General features: G+C 56.9%; 2 protein-coding genes across 3 annotated transcripts; one reads left to right on the top strand and one right to left on the bottom strand.

Annotated features, from left to right (window-relative positions):
* Positions 1-376: 376 nt before the first annotated feature.
* rad17 (RAD17 checkpoint clamp loader component) lies at positions 377-11,222 on the bottom strand. Its single transcript, XM_030105269.1, has 16 exons — positions 11,060-11,222; positions 10,509-10,718; positions 9,793-9,867; positions 9,587-9,722; positions 9,291-9,475; positions 8,034-8,086; positions 7,777-7,902; positions 7,621-7,690; positions 6,242-6,338; positions 5,920-6,084; positions 5,205-5,287; positions 4,985-5,131; positions 4,788-4,916; positions 4,074-4,194; positions 3,149-3,206; positions 377-855 (listed from the first exon to the last, which is right to left on the bottom strand). The coding sequence occupies exons 1-16, from the start codon at positions 11,135-11,137 to the stop codon at positions 666-668; spliced, it is 1,923 nt and encodes a 640-aa protein (XP_029961129.1). The 5' UTR covers positions 11,138-11,222; the 3' UTR covers positions 377-665.
* A 22-nt stretch (positions 11,223-11,244) lies between these two features.
* ak6 (adenylate kinase 6) lies at positions 11,245-13,518 on the top strand. Of its 2 annotated transcripts, XM_030105271.1 has the most exons (6): positions 11,245-11,345; positions 11,428-11,511; positions 12,294-12,386; positions 12,460-12,518; positions 12,696-12,841; positions 12,911-13,518. In XM_030105271.1, exons 2-6 carry the CDS (start codon positions 11,475-11,477, stop codon positions 13,098-13,100), a joined length of 525 nt encoding a protein of 174 aa, XP_029961131.1. In that variant the 5' UTR covers positions 11,245-11,345; positions 11,428-11,474; the 3' UTR covers positions 13,101-13,518. The 2 variants fall into 2 exon arrangements, with proteins under 2 accessions (XP_029961131.1, XP_029961130.1); XM_030105270.1 differs by having other exon boundaries at positions 11,260-11,511.
* Positions 13,519-18,192: the final 4,674 nt, after the last annotated feature.

The raw sequence follows: 18,192 nt of genomic DNA, 5'->3' as shown, positions 1-18,192 counted from the left end.
CACCGGAGTAAACCAGCGCTCTGTCCATGTTTTGCAAGTGAACACCGGCGCTCTGTTGATGCTTCAGTTGCCATGGAGAGCGCACGCTCCTGTCATTTTAATCCTGCACATTCACACGGACGCTAACTGATCGCAGGTAGCGCCACCACCTGCGATCAGTCAGCGTCTTCACATCATGGCAACAGGTTTTTAGATTCACGTCAGTGTGGCAAGTGGTGAAGTTGAAGACTGAATAGCAGGTCTGTAGAGGCCTTTGGTCAAAATGGCGGGAAACGGTTCAGAAAAAGGTCATTTCTACGGGTGAAGGAGGCAACGCTGCTCAAAAAATGCGAAATAGTGAAAATATTGAGTAAAAAGTTTAGAGAAGATGATGAAGGTCAGTAAGAAAAATGGCTTTATTTTGTAAAGGCATTGAAACCAACACTGCGATGCTAACGCTTACGATGCTAAAGCTTACGATGCTAAACATTAAAGTTCACTGTGAAAACCTCAATAAATAATCTGAATGGATGTGTGAGGCCCTCTTCTGCAGTCCTGGAACCTGTTGCCACAGCAGCGACCAATCGATCCCTCCGATGGTGGAACTTTAAACAGTGACGAGGTCCGAACGTGAGAACCACTTCGACTCGACTCAGCGCTGAAGGATCTCCCAGCAGCCACGGCGCTCAGCCGCTGTCATACTCCTCGATGGCCAGGTCCTCGTCCTCCAGCAGGAGCCGGCTGCTGGCGGCCTGAGGCTGGCTGGAAGCCAGTCCCTCCTCAGCCCCGTCCTGACCTTCCTCTTCCCTCTCATCCTCTTCTTCCTCTTCCAGCTGTCCGGGCTCTTTGTCCATCAGCATCTCCAGTTTTAACCTGGTGGACAGTAGCAGAGTAAATTTACTTGAGTACATTTAGGAACCTGTACTTTACTTGAGTATCATTGTTCGGGGAAACCTATCACTGTTACTCCAAGACATCTGAAAGACAAGCCTACTTTAACTCCACCACATTTCTATGAAGAGCCTCACCACGTGTCACTTTGAAGAAAAGCTCTGAAGTCAGAAGACTTGGAATTTGGGATGAATGAAGTGAAAACATGAGTTTACTGTTGCGTTTGTTACCACTGACCAATGCCGAGAGTCATGGTGCATTGTGGGAATGAAGTAGAATTGTTCCGATTCCGATACCAGTATCGGAAATTGCGCCGACACTGCCGAAAATGCTGGTATTGGTATCGGCGAGTCCTGGAGTCCAGGCACCGATCCGATACCACGTCATTAATTAAATTAGTAATCTATTTACTGGTCCGCTCCGTCAGCTCCGTCAGCTCCGTTAGCTCCATTAGCTCCTTTAGCTCCGTTAGCTCCATTAGCTCCTTTAGCTCCGTTAGCTCCTTTAGCACTGTCACTTCTTCTTCTGTAATGCTTTGGCAGCTTGCATCCCGTTAGTCGCACTACCGCCATCTGCTGGTCGTTAGCTCTGACACAGTTCTTTGCCGCTGCTGCAGCTGCTGTTCTTGAGAAGAGGAAGAACGGATCATGTGACTGACGGACAGCGCCCGTTAAGGACGCCTATTTTTTTGTTTAGAGAGCAGCTTCTGCTCTTTGGATTTTTATCTTTTGAATGTGACTTCATAGGTTGGTTTTGGACTGTAACATTTTGGAAAGTAATCTTTTAAGTTGCTGTTGAACTAATTTTTTTTACTGTTCTATTTAAACTCCCTGTTCATTTTACTGTTGTTTGCACCCTAATTAAAAAAAATATTTCTAGATTTGTTTATTAAGTTACTGTTGCACTGCTGTTATTTATACTGATTTATCTAAATGACTTCATTTTACAATATTGTGTCTGCACTTTAATTTAAAAATGCAACAACATATATTCCTAGATTTATTTAAGTTGTCATTGCACTACTGTTTAATATTGTTCCATTTAAATTCCCTTTTAATCTAAAAATATCGGGGCTGCACTATTAAAGCTAGGGTTGGCGATCTTGGAAAACTAGCATGTAGCACGAATGTAGCATCTCCCCAAGGCTCCGCCCAGCTCCCACCCCATTGGAGGAGCTCCGTTGGGAGCGGAGACGCAGAGACATTCCGCGCGCGCGGTGCGCGAAGCACTTCCACGTCCAGAGCGTTCCTGGCGTAACCTGTCCTCAGCGCTTCGTTTCTTCGTTTTTCTTTATTTGCACTACGCCAAGTTGTGGCGCACTCAACGGTAATTAAAGCCCCAAACATTCTTCTCCGCCATTCTGCAACGACGCTCCGTCCTTCTACGCGCACTGAACCAGGGTCAGTGCACGCCATTGACATGTACGCGCAGGGGGCAGGTCGAACGGCGAAGGGATTTGATTGGTTTAAAAAAAGGTGTCCCGTCAAGACGATTGGTTGCTGTTTTTCCCGTTTTACTCCTGCTGTAGATAGCGGATATTTTCCAAACTACTTTAAGAACACGCGATGAATTGTTTCCCATCGGGTCATAAAGATCATTTGAACCAGTATTTAAAAAAATGTATCTCATTCAAATCGCCAACCCGAGCTCTAAGGTATTGAAAATAATTATTCCTTGACTGATTTAGTTCAATTGCATTTGCACTGCTGTTTTTTATACTGTTCTATTTAAAAATAAATGCCTTGAATTTGCTGTATTGATTGATGTTTTAGAGGGTTTAACCTGAGCCAGGCCTTACTACAGTGATAATCATGTGACAGTCATGCAGGCGTGGCCTGGGATTATTTTATAATATACTGGTATCGGATCAGTACTCGGTATCGGCTGATACCAACAGTAAAAGTGTCGAAATCGGCATCGGGAGGCAAAAAATGGTATCGGAACATCTCTAGAATGAAGTTTCACTTTGGCTTGATTGCTGTGTTTTTTATTCACTTACTGGTGTTATTCCCTGCAACTTATCATAGGAGTATCAATACTTTCACTCAAGCACTGAGGCTGGGTCACAGCAGTGCTTAGAGCTGCTCATTCATAGACAGACTCTCGGGGCGCTAGCGGAGCAGCACTGGTGCATTAGCAGTGCATCAGCGTAGCGTTAGCATAGCATTAGCGGAGCATTATCGGTGTATCAGCGTAGCATTAGCATAGTGTTAGCATAGCGTTAGCGGTGCTGTGGCGGGAGGCAGACATGGTCAGCTCTGTCACCGGGTGTCTTTACCTGCTGGGGAATCTCCTGAGTGGCATCTGACCCACGTCCTGGATGAAAGAGATCTGGGCTGCAACACAGCAACAAACCAAGCTCACCACTCAGTCACAGCCGTTTCCCCCCGGTTCACCCCGGTTCACTCCGGTTCATCACACGCTCATTGATCTCAGTTTAGACACTTTAGGGCTGTTCTTCCTCCTTTCTGACCCCCTCTGGCTCTAAGCAGAAGTATCAGGTCCAGTCAGAGTTTCAGGGTTTGTCCTCTATGCAGCCATTTCAGTGGGGAGCCAGAACCAGAGTGAAGCTTCAGACCCCTCAGCTGGTCTGGAACCAGAACCAGAGTGAAGCTTCAGACCCCTCAGCTGGTCTGGAACCAGAACCAGAGTGAAGCTTCAGACCCCTCAGCTGGTCTGGAACCAGAACCAGAGTGAAGCTTCAGACCCCTCAGGTGGTCTGGAACCAGAACCAGAGTGAAGCTTCAGACCCCTCAGCTGGTCTGGAACCAGAACCAGAGTGAAGCTTCAGACCCCTCAGCTGGTCTGGAACCAGAACCAGAGTGAAGCTTCAGACCCCTCAGCTGGTCTGGAACCAGAACCAGAGTGAAGCAGCTGCTAGTCTCTATACTCCCCCCTGGTGGAACAAGCTTCCTGTCGCTTCACTGTAGTCATGTGTAGCATGTAGCATCACTGGAGTGTGAGCCTGAAACTCTTTAGCTCTTATCAGGTTGTCAGAGAACCGTTACGAGCTCCGGTACAGGGTCTGAGACCTGGTCCTGGAATTTTCAGTAATGTTTGGTTCTTTCTGGCTGTTTGACTGCAGAGGAGACGTCACCATGAGGAGAAACCTCCGCTGCAACGTGTGTGTGTGTGTGTGTGTGTGTGTGTGTGTGTGTGTGTGTGTGTGTGTGTGTGTGTGTGTGTGTGTGTGTGTGTCTCACCCTGGTTCCTCATGGGGCTGCTGAGTTGAGCCAGGTATGGCAGCAGCTCGGTCTGCAGAGTGACTGGAGTCAGACAGAAGCTCCTGAACAGAGCCTGAGCAGTCAGACTGTTCTCCTGGAGCTGCAACACAGGCGCCGTCTTCATCACCACCACCATCATCATCATCAGCTCCAGACAGCAAACTGACTCTTCTCTGAGCTCTGAACTCTCTAGATCCACCGACAGTTCACCCATACAGCTCCTTCTGAAGCGTGACGGTGGCACAGACCTGTTCTGTCAGCTGAACGTCAACAGTCAGACAAACTACAGCTGAACACGCTGTTCGCATTCACAGCGGACATTACTGCCTCCAGCACACAATGATTCCACATGAACAGAATTCAAAGAGAAATTAGTCAAACTTTCTGAAAATCAAAACAAACTGCAATAACACAACTTTTTTTAACTGTACTTGGCGACGTGACCTCAGCCGGTTTCAGCCGGTTTCAGCCGGTTTCAGCCGGGTGGCTGACATCTGGCCGAACCGTCCCCCGGTCAGCAGCAGCAGGCGCCAGGTGAAACCAGGACCTGGTCTCTGGAGGCTGAGCTCAGACGTGGGGCAGTCAGTCCGGCTCTCGCTCAGCCTGGTCTGTCCTGAGCGGTGACCCGGGAGCCGTGGACTCTCTGGGTCCGGGTCCCGGCGGGACCGTGGTGGGACGGCGGTCCGGGCTCACCTTCCTGCTGACGGCGAGCCAGCCGGGTTTGTGCAGCGGCCTGAAGCCCACCGCCGCCGGCCGGCCGTTGGCGTGCAGCAGCCCCCTGGTGGCCAGCGCCGAGCCGTACCCCTCCATCAGGCCGCGGCTCTGCGGACACAACGGGCGGCGTCAGAGGCCGTCCCGCGCCGGGGGGCGGCCGCCGGCGCGGGACGCACCGTCCAGGACGCCGTCAGCGCGGCGGCGTCCGACAGGTACTCGCTGGCCCGGTCCACGTCCTCCAGCCGGGAGAAGAAGTCCAGGTAGTTCTGGTGCAGGTACAGGGTGAAGAACTCTCCGGACACGTGCGCTCGCTCCACCACCAGCTGCGGGACAGGAAGACACGCCGTCAGCGCCGCCGCGGGACGCCGGGAGCCGGGCGGCGCCGGGCGGCTCTACCTCCGGGTCCTCCAGGAGAGCCTCTCTACGATGGCAGGACAGGTGAGACGGGAGGGACGGGGACTCCCGGCCTCCAGGGTCCCCTGGGGGACAGACAACCAGCCGCACTGCTTCACACACGTTAGCATGACGACCCCCTTCTGGCGCTCAGCGGTACTGCACCGCTCCTCACTGGGACCTGCTGTCCTCATGTCCCAGGTGTTCCGCTGGAGCAGCGCGCTTTATTTTGAAGGGTCGTCACAATACCACAGTTCCACAGCGCTGCTCACACAGAAACCAGATCCAGAACCCATCAGCTGAGCCCAGGACCAGGAGGACCTTCCAACTAAGCTGCACCGAGGCTTTTAATGTGAAACACAGGAAACAGGAAACAGAGTCTCTTTCACCGAGTCACAATAATAACGGTGGTGCTGAACACTGGCTGAGAAACAGGGACCAGCCGGGTCCAGCCGGGTCCAGCCGGGACCAGCCGGGTCCTGCTAGCTCCAGCTGGGTCCAGCCGGGACCAGCTGGGTCCTGCCATGTCCAGCTGGGTCCAGCCATGTCCAGCTGGGTCCAGCCAGGTCCTGCCGGGTCCAGCGGGGTCCTGCGGGGTCCTGCCGGGTCCAGCAGGGTCCTGCTGGGTCCAGCGGGGTCCTGCCGGGTCCAGCTGGGTCCAGGACGCAGCTGATGGAGGCTGGGTGGAGGTGATGAGCAGGGACAGCTTGAGACTCACGCTTGCAGTGCAGGATTTTCCCCAGAGCTCTGAAGAGGAAGAGGGTGGAGTCCTTCCCCCCGATGGACTGCTCCTGCTCCCGGTCCCGGTCCCTGGTCTCCCTGGTCTGCCGGGACGTCTTCCTCCGGACCGTCTTCACGGGTCTGTCCCTCGGCAGGCTCCGGTCTGAGGACAGCAGGGTCAGGGTTCAGGTTCGCTGGCCCCGAAGACGTGGTCGGCCCTGCGGGGACGGCCGGGCGCCAGCTGGACGCCGGCCTCGCCACGTGATGCTGACCACGTCGCCATGGAAACGCCACGCTGCCAGAGTGAGGCGGTGCCGCACCTGTGAGGGTGGAGAACTGCAGGCTGTTGATGGCGCTGCGGATGTCTCCGGAGCTTCCAGAGCACAGTCTGTCCAGCGCCGCCGCATCAGGGACGCTCTGCCGGGACAACACGGGACGGGGGCCGTCACAGAGCGGCCCGCCGGACGCCGAGGCCCCGCCCCCGCCTGACGCCGAGGCCCCACCCCCGCCTGACGCCGAGGCCCCGCCCCCGCCCCAGCTCCATCTGACACTGAGGCCCCGCCCCCGCCCCAGCTCCATCTGACACTGAGGCCCCGCCCCCGCCTGACGCCGAGGCCCCGGCTCCATCTGACGCCGAGGCCCCGCCCCTGCCTGACGCCGAGGCCCCGCCCCCTCCCCATATGATGCCGAGGCCCCACCCCCGCCTGACGCCGAGGCCCCGCCCCCGCCGGACGCCGAGGCCCCACCCCCGCCGGACGCCGAGGCCCCACCCCCGCCTGACACCGAGGCCCCGCCCCCGCCCCAGCTCCATCTGACACCGAGGCCCCGCCCCTGCCTGACGCCGAGGCCCCACCCCCGCCTGACACCGAGGCCCCGCCCCCGCCCCAGCTCCATCTGACGCCGAGGCCCCGCCCCTGCCTGACGCCGAGGCCCCGCCCCCGCCTGACGCCGAGGCCCCGGCTCCATCTGACACCGAGGCCCCAGCTCCATCTGACGCCGAGGCCCCGCCCCTGCCTGACGCCGAGGCCCCGCCCCCTCCCCATATGATGCCGAGGCCCCACCCCCGCCGGACGCCGAGGCCCCACCCCCGCCTGACACCGAGGCCCCGCCCCCGCCCCAGCTCCATCTGACACCGAGGCCCCGCCCCCGCCCCAGCTCCATCTGACGCCGAGGCCCCGCCCCCGCCTGACGCCGAGGCCCCGCCCCAGCTCCATCTGACACTGAGGCCCCGCCCCCGCCTGACGCCAAGGCCCCGCCCCGGCTCCATCTGACACCGAGGCCCCGCCCCCGCCTGACGCCAAGGCCCCGCCCCGGCTCCATCTGACACCGAGGCCCCGCTCCCGCCCCAGCTCCATCTGACACCGAGGCCCCGCCCCCCCCTGACGCCGAGGCCCCGCCCCAGCTCCATCTGACACTGAGGCCCCGCCCCCGCCTGACGCCAAGGCCCCGCCCCGGCTCCATCTGACACCGAGGCCCCGCCCCCGCCTGACGCCAAGGCCCCGCCCCGGCTCCATCTGACACCGAGGCCCCGCCCCCGCCTGACGCCGAGGCCCCAGCTCCATTTGACGCCGAGGCCCCGCCCCTGCCTGACGCCGAGGCCCCGCCCCCTCCCCATATGATGCCGAGGCCCCGCCCCCGCCTGACGCCGAGGCCCCGCCCCCGCCAGACCCGAGGCCCCGCCCCCTCCCTGCCCCGTCACCTGTCCCGCCTCCAGGGCGGCGATGCGGGTCAGGACCTTCATCATGGCGGTGGGGGCCACCGGGTTGAAGCTGGAACAGTCGGAGCAGAAAGCAGAGTCTCGTTACCGTGGAGACGGGCGGGGTTACCGTGGAGACGGGCGGGTCTGAGCAGGAACCTGATGCAGCTGATGTCCAGCTCGTCCCTCAGCTCTCTGGGGAACAGCGACCGAGAACCGCCGTCTGCGCTCACGCCGTCTGACACGATGAAGACCAGAGGACAGCGGCCCGTCCTCACAAAGCGCCTGGAGGACACAGCAGGGGGTCAGAGGTCAGCAGGAGGTCACTGCTGAGGGGGAAACAGTGGCACTACGGGAAGACCCAGAGGAACCAGAGGGACCAGAGGGACCAGATGCGGGTCCGGAGCAGGACTCACCTCAGCAGGTCGTGCAGGGCGCCAGGCTGCCGGTACAGCTGGTTGGGGAAATCCTACAAAGACCAGAGAGACCTGGATCACTGTGGCTCAACATGTGGTTCTCTGAGAACAGAGCCAGCGGGAGCAGCAGGAACCGTGGAGAACACCGACTGGAGAACACAGGCTGGAGGGTGGAGGAGCTGACGGTGTTGGGATGGGCGCAGCAGGTGATTTCAGATTCCAAAGATTTACTGTCATATGCACAGTAAACCTGTTTCCCTGAACTATGACATTCTCACTTTGCTGCCCACAATGGATGCCGAGAGCCAAAAAGCAGATAAGTAAAAAGACCATGCAAAGATGTAAAACTAATAAAGAAAATAAAGTATCTATATAATGAAACAGAAACACTATAAATATAGGCTATGTACATCTATACAGGACTGTATTAATAGATGTGTGCAGTAGGGCTGGGCGGTATAAACAGTATTAACCATATGAGATATAAATTCGGCCCACGGTGGGGATTTCGGTCACACCGCCCAACCGCGATAGCTCATTACGTCCTCCAGGTGGCAGTAATGCAGCTTTTTAGATGCCCGCTTCCCTGAAGAAGAAGAACAAACAGCGATGGCGGCGAGCGGAGAGCAGACAGAGGAAGAGCTGGTGAAAAAAAGACTGGTGCAACATCTACAGCAGCGGTCTGAAACTGGCGGCCGAACAATAACATCTGGCCGCCAGATGATTTAGAGAACCTGAGGCAGCTGCTTCACGGAGGCAGTGACTCCGCCCACCAACCTGTCAGCATCCAGCTCCTCCTGAACCGCCTTCATTACCTGTGGAACACCTGGAACCCTCTGATTCAGAGAACAACCTGCATCCTGCTGCCTTCAGGGACGCTTCGTGAAAGTAGCTGCTGATAGACGCCACCGGTGCCTCAGTCAGCTGTTAGCTTAGCTGTTAGCCACCGACGAACGGGGATCAGTGAAAAAAATTGGCTCAACACCAAATCAAGTTGCAGACCCCTGATCTGTAATCTGGACCTGGTTTGGGTTCAAAGTAACTTGACTTCTGTTATTGAATAGTTTAAAAACTACTTCCTGCTTCCATGCTTCCACCAGGTGCCATGGTAACCAGTACAAGACTTATGCTGAAATGTACATATCAAATTATACCGTGATACACATTTTAGGCCATAGTGTGCAAAGACGAAGCCTCCTGCTGAGGCGAGAGGCTGGAGAACCCCGTCAGCAGAACACAGAACCGCATCAGACCCACCTCCACCAGGATGAGCTTCCTGTGTGGAGCCGCTCCAGCAGCTCCGCCCCCTCCAGCAGCTCCGCCCCCTCCAGCAGCTCCGCCCCCTCCAGCCATGGGCAGACTGTTGTACTTGTTGGCTCTGAGGAGGAACTCCTGGAACTGAGCCACCTGGGAGCCGCTGTAGAACCCACCGGTCCTCAGTTCTAAAGAGGACAAAGTCAAAGAGAAGCGGACATCAGCCCTGGAAGAACCCAGAACCCAGAGGACATACGGAGAACCTGGTGACCACAGGGACCACAGAGCCCCCCCCTCACCCTGCTGGCTGCCGCTGGTCTCCAGGCTGGAGGGGTTGGTCCAGTCCTGGACCCGCAGGCCCAGCTGGACAGCCAGGACCCGCAGGGTAGCAGTCTTCCCACAGCCGGACGGCCCGGTCAGCAGCAGGACCCCACCCTGAGGGGGGAGGGGGGACAGGGTCAGCCTCTGATCAGTCCCTCAGTCCAGTCACATCCTGCGCAGTGACCTGGGGAGTGGCGGTGTGAGTCCTCAGCCACGCCTCCACCTCCTCCACCTTCTTCCTGTGGACAGCCAGCTCCACCTGGACACCGTCACAGACACAGGACAGACAGACAGACGGCTGAGGACAACCACGCTCCCCCCTCAGAGCTCCTCACAAGGCCAGCTCAACCCTCAGCACCCGGGGTCAAAGGTCAAAAATGGATCAGAAAAAAACTAACTGGTGTTCTGCCTGTCTCCACCTCTGTCTCCCCGTCTCCACCTCTGTCTCCCCGTCTCCACCTCTGTCCTCCTGTCTCCACCTCTGTCCTCCCATCTCCACCTCTGTCTCCCCGTCTCCACCTCTGTCCTCCCGTCTCCACCTCTGTCCTCCCATCTCCACCTCTGTCTCCCCGTCTCCACCTCTGTCCTCCCGTCTCCACCTCTGTCCTCCTGTCTCCACCTCTGTCTCCCCGTCTCCACCTCTGTCCTCCCGTCTCCACCTCTGTCCTCCCGTCTCCACCTCTGTCCTCCCGTCTCCACCTCTGTCTCCCCGTCTCCACCTCTGTCTCCCCGTCTCCACCTCTGTCCTCCCCGTCTCGACCTCTGTCCTCCCCGTCTCGACCTCTGTCCTCCTGGTTTTGGGTTGGACCCTGCCGTGAGGCTCCAGATGTCCCATCCTTGTTGGACAGGGGACAGGAGCAGTGACTGAGGGGACAGTGAGGATCCAGGAGGAGTCCTGACCAGTGATGTGGGGCAGTATCGGTCCACCCAGGCCTGGTTCTGGTCCCTCTGGAGCCTCCAGTCCTTGGGGATCAGAGAGCCGTCCCTCCTGGTCCTGGTCTTCTTCTGCTCCCTCCTGGAGGACTCGGAGCGGCTCGTCTTCCTCTTGGCAGGCGCAGAGGAGTCCTCCTCCATCAGGTCCACAAAGGACGGGTCCACCCAGAGACGGGCCTGAGGACAACAGAGAGAGACGCTGAGGGGGACAGACAGAGAGACCAAGACCAAGTTTCTTCTGCTCAATTCTTCCAACAAGTTCACAGTTTTTGTAAACTGACAGCAATACATCGCATCTTCGTGTACAAATTTAAAATGTTTTTAAAAAGTTTTAAGTTTGGTTTAACAGGAGCTCAAGTCTCATGTGTGGACACCAATGTGTGTCTTTTCTCAGCCAGGGACGTAAACACAGAGGACAGAGGACAGCGGTCTGCATCGTGACGGGATCCGCAGTAAAGTCAGACACTGCAGAGACAAACGAGCAGTTCTGGAAGAAACCCCGCCGTGTTTAACCGCACCTTGTCTGAGCGCTTCATGCCGGGGAGCGGCTGCACATCACCGGGCTGCTCCTCTTTCACAGCACGGACACAATTCATCCAGCTTCCACGGAAAAAAGCGAAATTAAACTAGAAGAGTCTCCGAACTTGAAGTAAACTCCAGCCCAGAGAGCCGTCTGGCGGGAGAGCTGCCGTAAACACTGCCGTAAACACTGCCGTAAAGCGTGACGTCACGACGCTAGCTGGTAGCCGAGCGCTAGCAGCTGCAGCAAACGTCCCCCTTTCTGTCAACTTCCGGCCGCTCCAGGTTTGGTTTTTCCTCTGATTAAAGGTCAGAAGGTGTGAATGAATGTAAACTCCTGCTGATAACGCGGCAGCGCTGTCTTCAGGTGTCCGGAGCTCCGAGGCTCACGCACGTGCTGGATGCTAGCAAGCTATGAAGATGAAGAAGAGACCCAACATTCTGCTGACAGGTGAGCACGACTCTGTCTCACCCAGGGTCTGTCTCACCCAGGGTCTCTGTCTCACCCAGGGTCTCTGTAGGGTCTCTGTTTCATCCAGGGTCTCTGTATGGTCTCTACAGGGTCTCTGTCTCACCCAGGGGTCTCCGTCTCATTCAGGGTCTGTCTCACCCAGGGTCTCTGTCTCATTCAGGGTCTGTCTCACCCAGGGTCTCTGTCTCATTCAGGGTCTGTCTCACCCAGGGTCTCTACAGGGTCTCTGTCTCACCCAGGGGTCTCTGTCTCACCCAGGGTCTCTGCAGGGTCTCTGTCTCACCCAGGGTCTCTGTAGGGTCTCTGTCTCATTCAGGGTCTCTGTAGGATCTCTGTCTCACCCAGGGGTCTCTGTCTCACCCAGAGTCTGTCTCACCCAGGGTCTCTGCAGGGTCTCTGTCTCACCCAGGGTCTCTGTAGGGTCTCTGTTTCATCCAGGGTCTCTGTAGGGTCTCTACAGGGTCTCTGCCTCACCCAGGGTCTCTGTAGGGTCTCTGTTTCATCCAGGGTCTCTGTAGGGTCTCTACAGGGTCTCTGCCTCACCCAGGGTCTCTATCTCATTCAGGGTCTGTCTCACCCAGGGTCTCACTCTCGTCCAGGGGTCTTTAGACTTTTGCATGTCTTTAACTTTCTTGTCCAGTTTTATTCAGACTCTCCAGATATTTGATTGGATGAATCTGTTCTGACGTTGAGGCGTTATCATGGTGTCATGGTGTTGAGGTGTTGAGTGAGGACCGACACTGTGTCCTGCTGTCCTGCAGGGACGCCTGGTGTTGGGAAGACCACCCTGGGGAAGGAGCTGGCCCAGCAGACCGGGCTGACCTACGTCAACATCGGAGACCTGGCTCAGGAAGGTAGAGCGTGGCCAATCAGTCTGCTGTGGTTTGAGACAGCTGCTGTCCTCTCACACCCTGTCCATCCGTCCAGGACAGCTCTACGACGGCTATGACCACGAGTACCAGTGTCCCGTTCTGGACGAGGACAAGGTGAGAGGGACGCGTCCGCCACTCCGCCCTCACCTGGAGCAGGACGGCGGCGCAGAGAGAAGAGAAGCCGGCCGGATTCATTCCCAGCTCTCACTCCTCTAATTCACCCCTTCATTCCTCACACGTCCACGCCGCTGACGGCCCGGGTGACGTGGTCTCTGCTGTCTCCCGGATCAGGTGGTGGACGAGCTGGAGGACAGGATGACGGAGGGGGGTGTGATCGTAGACTACCACGGCTGCGACCTGTTCCCGGAGCGCTGGTTCCACATCGTCTTCGTCCTGCGGACGGACAACACCCGGCTGTACAGTCGTCTGGAGAGCAGGTAGGCGGCGGGGGGGCGGGGCCGAGCGGCGGTAGCCACACCCTCACCTCTCTGACCGGCTGTCCACAGAGGCTACAGCGGGAAGAAGCTGCAGGACAACGTGCAGTGTGAGATCTTCCAGACCATCTACGAGGAGGCGGTGGACGCCTACCGGGAGGACATCGTCCACCAGCTGCCCAGCAACACGCCCGAGGACCTGGAGCGCAACCTGGACCAGATCCTGCAGTGGACCCAGCAGTGGATGAAGGACCACAACTAGCTGGCAGACAGGAAACACAGGACAGTCCAGCCCCACCCCCACGGTCCAGGCCCCGCCCAGCGTTAGCGTGGGCTGCTAGCAGAGCGGCACCGCCAGGCCACCATCCCGCCACGCCGCCACCCCGCCAGGCCACCATCCCGCCAGGCAACCACCCCACCATCCCGCCACGCCACCTCCAGGCCGCCACCTCCAGGCCGCCACCGCCAGGCCACCATCCCGCCACGCCACCACCCCGCCAGGCCACCATCCCACCCTGCCAGGCCACCACCCCACCAGGCCACCATCCCGCCAGGCCACCACCCCGCCAGGCCACCATCCCACCCCGCCAGGCCACCACCCCACCAGGCCACCATCCCACCCCGCCAGGCCACCATCCCACCCTGCCAGGCCACCATCCCACCCCGCCAGGCCACCATCCCACCCCGCCAGGCCACCATCCCACCCCGCCAGGCCACCACCCCGCCACGCCGCCACCGCCAGGCCGCCACCGCCAGGCCACCACCCCGCCAGGCCACCATCCCACCCCGCCAGGCCACCACCCCACCAGGCCACCATCCCACCCCGCCATGCCACCACCCCACCACGCCACCATCCCACCCCGCCAGGCCACCATCCCGCCACGCCGCCATCCCACCCCGCCAGGCCACCACCCCACCAGGCCACCATCCCACCCCACCAGGCCACCATCCCACCCCGCCAGGCCACCACCCCACCACGCCACCATCCCACCCCGCCAGGCCACCATCCCACCACGCCACCACCCCGTCAGGCCACCACCCCGTCAGGCCACCATCCCACCACGCCACCACCCCGTCAGGCCACCACCCCGCCAGGCCACCACCCCGCCAGGCCACCATCCCACCACGCCACCACCCCGTCAGGCCACCATCCCGTCAGGCCACCATCCCGTCAGGCCACCACCCCGCCAGACCACCACCCCACCACGCCACCATCCCACCCCGCCAGGCCACCATCCCACCACGCCACCACCCCGTCAGGCCACCACCCCGTCAGGCCACCACCCCGTCAGGCCACCACCCCGTCAGGCCACCATCCCGCCACGCCGCCAGGCCACCATCCCACCCCGCCAGGCCACCACCCCACCAGGCCACCATCCCACCCCGCCATGCCACCACCCCACCACGCCACCATCCCACCCCGCCAGGCCACCACCCCGCCACGCCGCCATCCCACCCCGCCAGGCCACCACCCCACCAGGCCACCATCCCACCCCACCAGGCCACCATCCCACCCCGCCAGGCCACCACCCCACCACGCCACCATCCCACCCCGCCAGGCCACCATCCCACCACGCCACCACCCCGTCAGGCCACCACCCCGCCAGGCCACTACCCCGCCAGGCCACCATCCCACCACGCCACCACCCCGTCAGGCCACCACCCCGTCAGGCCACCATCCCACCACGCCACCACCCCGTCAGGCCACCACCCCGCCAGGCCACCACCCCGCCAGGCCACCATCCCACCACGCCACCACCCCGTCAGGCCACCATCCCGTCAGGCCACCATCCCGTCAGGCCACCACCCCGCCAGACCACCACCCCACCACGCCACCATCCCACCCCGCCAGGCCACCATCCCACCACGCCACCACCCCGTCAGGCCACCACCCCGTCAGGCCACCACCCCGTCAGGCCACCATCCCGCCACGCCGCCAGGCCACCATCCCGCCACGCCGCCAGGCCACCACCCCGCCACGCCACCACCCCGCCACGCCACCATCCCACCCCACCAGGCCACCACCCCGCCACGCCGCCACGTTGTTTTAATAAATAAAGGACTATGGCTAAATGTCTGGGAGCGTCTTTTGGATCTTCAGCTCCGGCGGCTCTGCTCTGGTCTGGTCTGCTCTCCGTTAGCCTCTCGGATGCTCCTGTTTGGATGGAGTGCATCAAACGCAAGCAGCATTAGCGTTAGCATGTATTCCCAGCAGCTGTCTTTCTTCTTCTACTCCTTTTCACAGTCATGGCCAAAAGTTTTGAGAATGACACAACTATTATTTTTCACAAAGTCTGTGGTATTAATTTTTGTAATGGCAGTTTGCATATCCCCCAGAATGTCATGAGGAGGAGTCAGCTCAACTGTAATTCAGTGCAAAGTCCCTCTTCACTTTGAAAATGAACTTTATCACCAAAAGACATTTCCACTGCATGTCAGCCCGGCCACAAGAGGACCAATGAACCTAATTTCAATGACACACAGGTGTCACACGTGAACACAGGTGTGGGTGTTGATGAGGACAAGGCGGAGATCATTCTGTCATGACTGGACACTTTAAATGGAAGAAAGTGCATGACACCATTGTTTCTCATCTGTTGCCATGGTTACCTGCTAAGAAACACGTGCAACCATCATTGCACTGCACAAAAAGGGCCTAACAGGAAGTCCATAGCAGCAAGTGAGCCTGCACCTCAGTCAGCTGTCTTTCACATTGTCAAGAACTTCAAGGAGAGAGGTTCACACAGGCTCCTGGGCGCCCAAGAAAGTCCAGCAAGCGCCAGGACCGCCTCCTGAAGACGCTTCAGCTACGGGATCGGACCGCCACCAGTGCAGAGCTCGCTCAGGAAGGGCAGCAAGCTGGTGTGAGTGCATCTGCATCACAGTGAGGCCAAGGCCTGGTGTCCTGGAGGGCGGCAGAGGAGCCACTTCTCTCCAAGAAAAACACCCGGGACAGACTGGTGTTCTGCAGAAGACACAGAGACGGGACTGCTGAGGACTGGGGTAAAGTCACTTTCTCCGATGAATCCCCTTTCCGATTGTTTGGGGCATCTGGAAGAAGGCTTGTTCAGAGAAGACGAGGTGAGCGCTGCCATCGGTCCTGCGTGAGGCCAGCAGTGAAGAATCCTGAACCATTCATGTGTGGGGCTGCTTTTCAGTTAGGGGCTGGGCTCGCTCACAATCCTGCCTAAAAACACAGCCATGAATAAAGAATGGCACCAGAACGTCCTCCGAGAGCAACTTCTCCCAACCATCCGAGGGCAGTTTGGTGACGAAGAATGCCTTTTCCAGCATGATGGAGCACCGTGCCATAAAGCAGAAGTCATAACAGAATGGCTCGAGGAACATAACATTAGGATTTTTTTTTTCTTTTACCGACAAATGTAACATCTTGAAGCCCTCTGAGGCAACTGTTGTTGTGATACTGGGCTATACAAAAATAAATTGATTGAAATTGATTGATTGAGATTTTGAGCCCTTGGCCAGGAAACTCCCCAGATCTTAATCCCATCGAGAATTCATGGTCAGTCCTCAAGAGGCAGGTGGACAACCAAAAACCCACAAATTCTGACAAACTCCAAGCATTGATTACGCAAGAATGGACTGCCATCAGTCAGGATTTGGTCCAGAAGTTGATTGACAGCAGCCAGGGAGGACTGCAGAGGTCTTAAAAAAGAAGGGTCAACACTGCAAATATTGACTTATTGCATGAATTCTGTTTAATTCTCAATAAAAGCTTTTTATACTCATGAAATGCTTCTTTTTGTATTTCATCATACCATAGAAACATCTGACAAAACGCCGAGCAACCCTGAAGCAGCAGACTTTGTGTAAACTTAACAGTTGTGTCATTCTCAAAACTTTTGGCCATGACTGTACAAATTCTTTTAATCACTGAGAACACTGATGTAACTTCACCTAACACCAGATTATAGAGCGTCTTCCTCCTCTAACACCAGATTATAGAGCATCTTCCTCCTCTAACACCAGATTATAGAGCATCTTCCTCCTCTGACACCAGATTATAGAGCATCTTCCTCCTCTGACACCAGATTATAGAGCATCTTCCTCCTCTGACACCAGATTATAGAGCATCTTCTTCCTCTAACACCAGATTATAGAGCATCTTCCTCCTCTGACACCAGATTATAGAGCATCTTCCTCCTCTAAAACCAGATTATAGAGCATCTTCCTCCTCTGACACCAGATTACAGAGCATCTTCCTCCTCTGACACCAGATTATAGAGCATCTTCTTCCTCTGACACCAGATTATAGAGCATCTTCCTCCTCTGACACCAGATTATAGAGCATCTTCCTCCTCTAAAACCAGATTATAGAGCATCTTCCTCCTCTGACACCAGATTATAGAGCATCTTCCTCCTCTGACACCAGATTATAGAGCATCTTCCTCCTCTAACACCAGATTATAGAGCATCTTCCTCCTCTGACACCAGATTATAGAGCATCTTCCTCCTCTGACACCAGATTATAGAGCATCTTCCTCCTCTGACACCAGATTATAGAGCATCTTCCTCCTCTGACACCATATTATAGAGCATCTTCCTCCTCTGACACCAGATTATAGAGCACCTTCTTCCTCTAACACCAGATTATAGAGCATCTTCCTCCTCTGACACCAGATTATAGAGCATCTTCCTCCTCTGACACCAGATTATAGAGCACCTTCTTCCTCTAACACCAGATTATAGAGCATCTTCCTCCTCTGACACCAGATTATAGAGCATCTTCCTCCTCTGACACCAGATTATAGAGCATCTTCCTCCTCTAACACCAGATTATAGAGCATCTTCCTCCTCTGACACCAGATTATAGAGCATCTTCTTCCTCTGACACCAGATTATAGAGCATCTTCCTCCTCTGACACCAGATTATAGAGCATCTTCCTCCTCTGACACCAGATTATAGAGCATCTTCCTCCTCTAAAACCAGATTATAGAGCATCTTCCTCCTCTGACACCAGATTGTAGAGCATCTTCCTCCTCTAACACCAGATTATAGAGCATCTTCCTCCTCTGACACCAGATTATAGAGCATCTTCCTCCTCTGACACCAGATTATAGAGCATTTTCCTCCTCTGACACCAGATTATAGAGCATCTTCCTCCTCTGACACCAGATTATAGAGCATCTTCCTCCTCTGACACCAGATTATAGAGCATCTTCCATGGATAAATCTTGGAGGCCCTGTAGAGTAAGGGGTGGGGGCGGGGAAAAGGACCATGGGAAGTACTGACTTGGTTTATGTGTTGCCTTAGTGACACCCTGAGCTGAGGAGTGAGGCGCTGGTGAGCACTCCCTGTGGTGTGAGACACGTGTGTGTTGTTTAAAATAAA

The sequence above is a fragment of the Salarias fasciatus genome, chromosome 12 (assembly GCF_902148845.1).
Source record: "Salarias fasciatus chromosome 12, fSalaFa1.1, whole genome shotgun sequence".
In the NCBI taxonomy this organism is placed as follows: domain Eukaryota; kingdom Metazoa; phylum Chordata; class Actinopteri; order Blenniiformes; family Blenniidae; genus Salarias; species Salarias fasciatus.
This window is presented reverse-complemented; position numbering and strand designations above follow the sequence as displayed.

Bases quoted from the DNA above. Each gene is read 5' to 3' on its own strand.
- ak6 (XM_030105271.1), top strand. From the start codon at position 11,475: ATGAAGATGAAGAAGAGACCCAACATTCTGCTGACAG. The intron at 11,512-12,293 runs GTGAGCACGACT...GCTGTCCTGCAG, and splicing joins ACCCAACATTCTGCTGACAG to GGACGCCTGGTGTTGGGAAG. The intron at 12,387-12,459 runs GTAGAGCGTGGC...CCATCCGTCCAG, and splicing joins CGGAGACCTGGCTCAGGAAG to GACAGCTCTACGACGGCTAT.
- rad17 (XM_030105269.1), bottom strand. From the start codon at position 11,137: ATGAATTGTGTCCGTGCTGTGAAAGAGGAGCAGCCCGGTGATGTGCAG. The intron at 7,691-7,776 runs GTTCCTGCTCAG...CGACTGTTCCAG, and splicing joins CTGGACATCAGCTGCATCAG to CTTCAACCCGGTGGCCCCCA. The intron at 6,339-7,620 runs GTGACGGGGCAG...TTGTCCCGGCAG, and splicing joins CCGCCCTGGAGGCGGGACAG to AGCGTCCCTGATGCGGCGGC.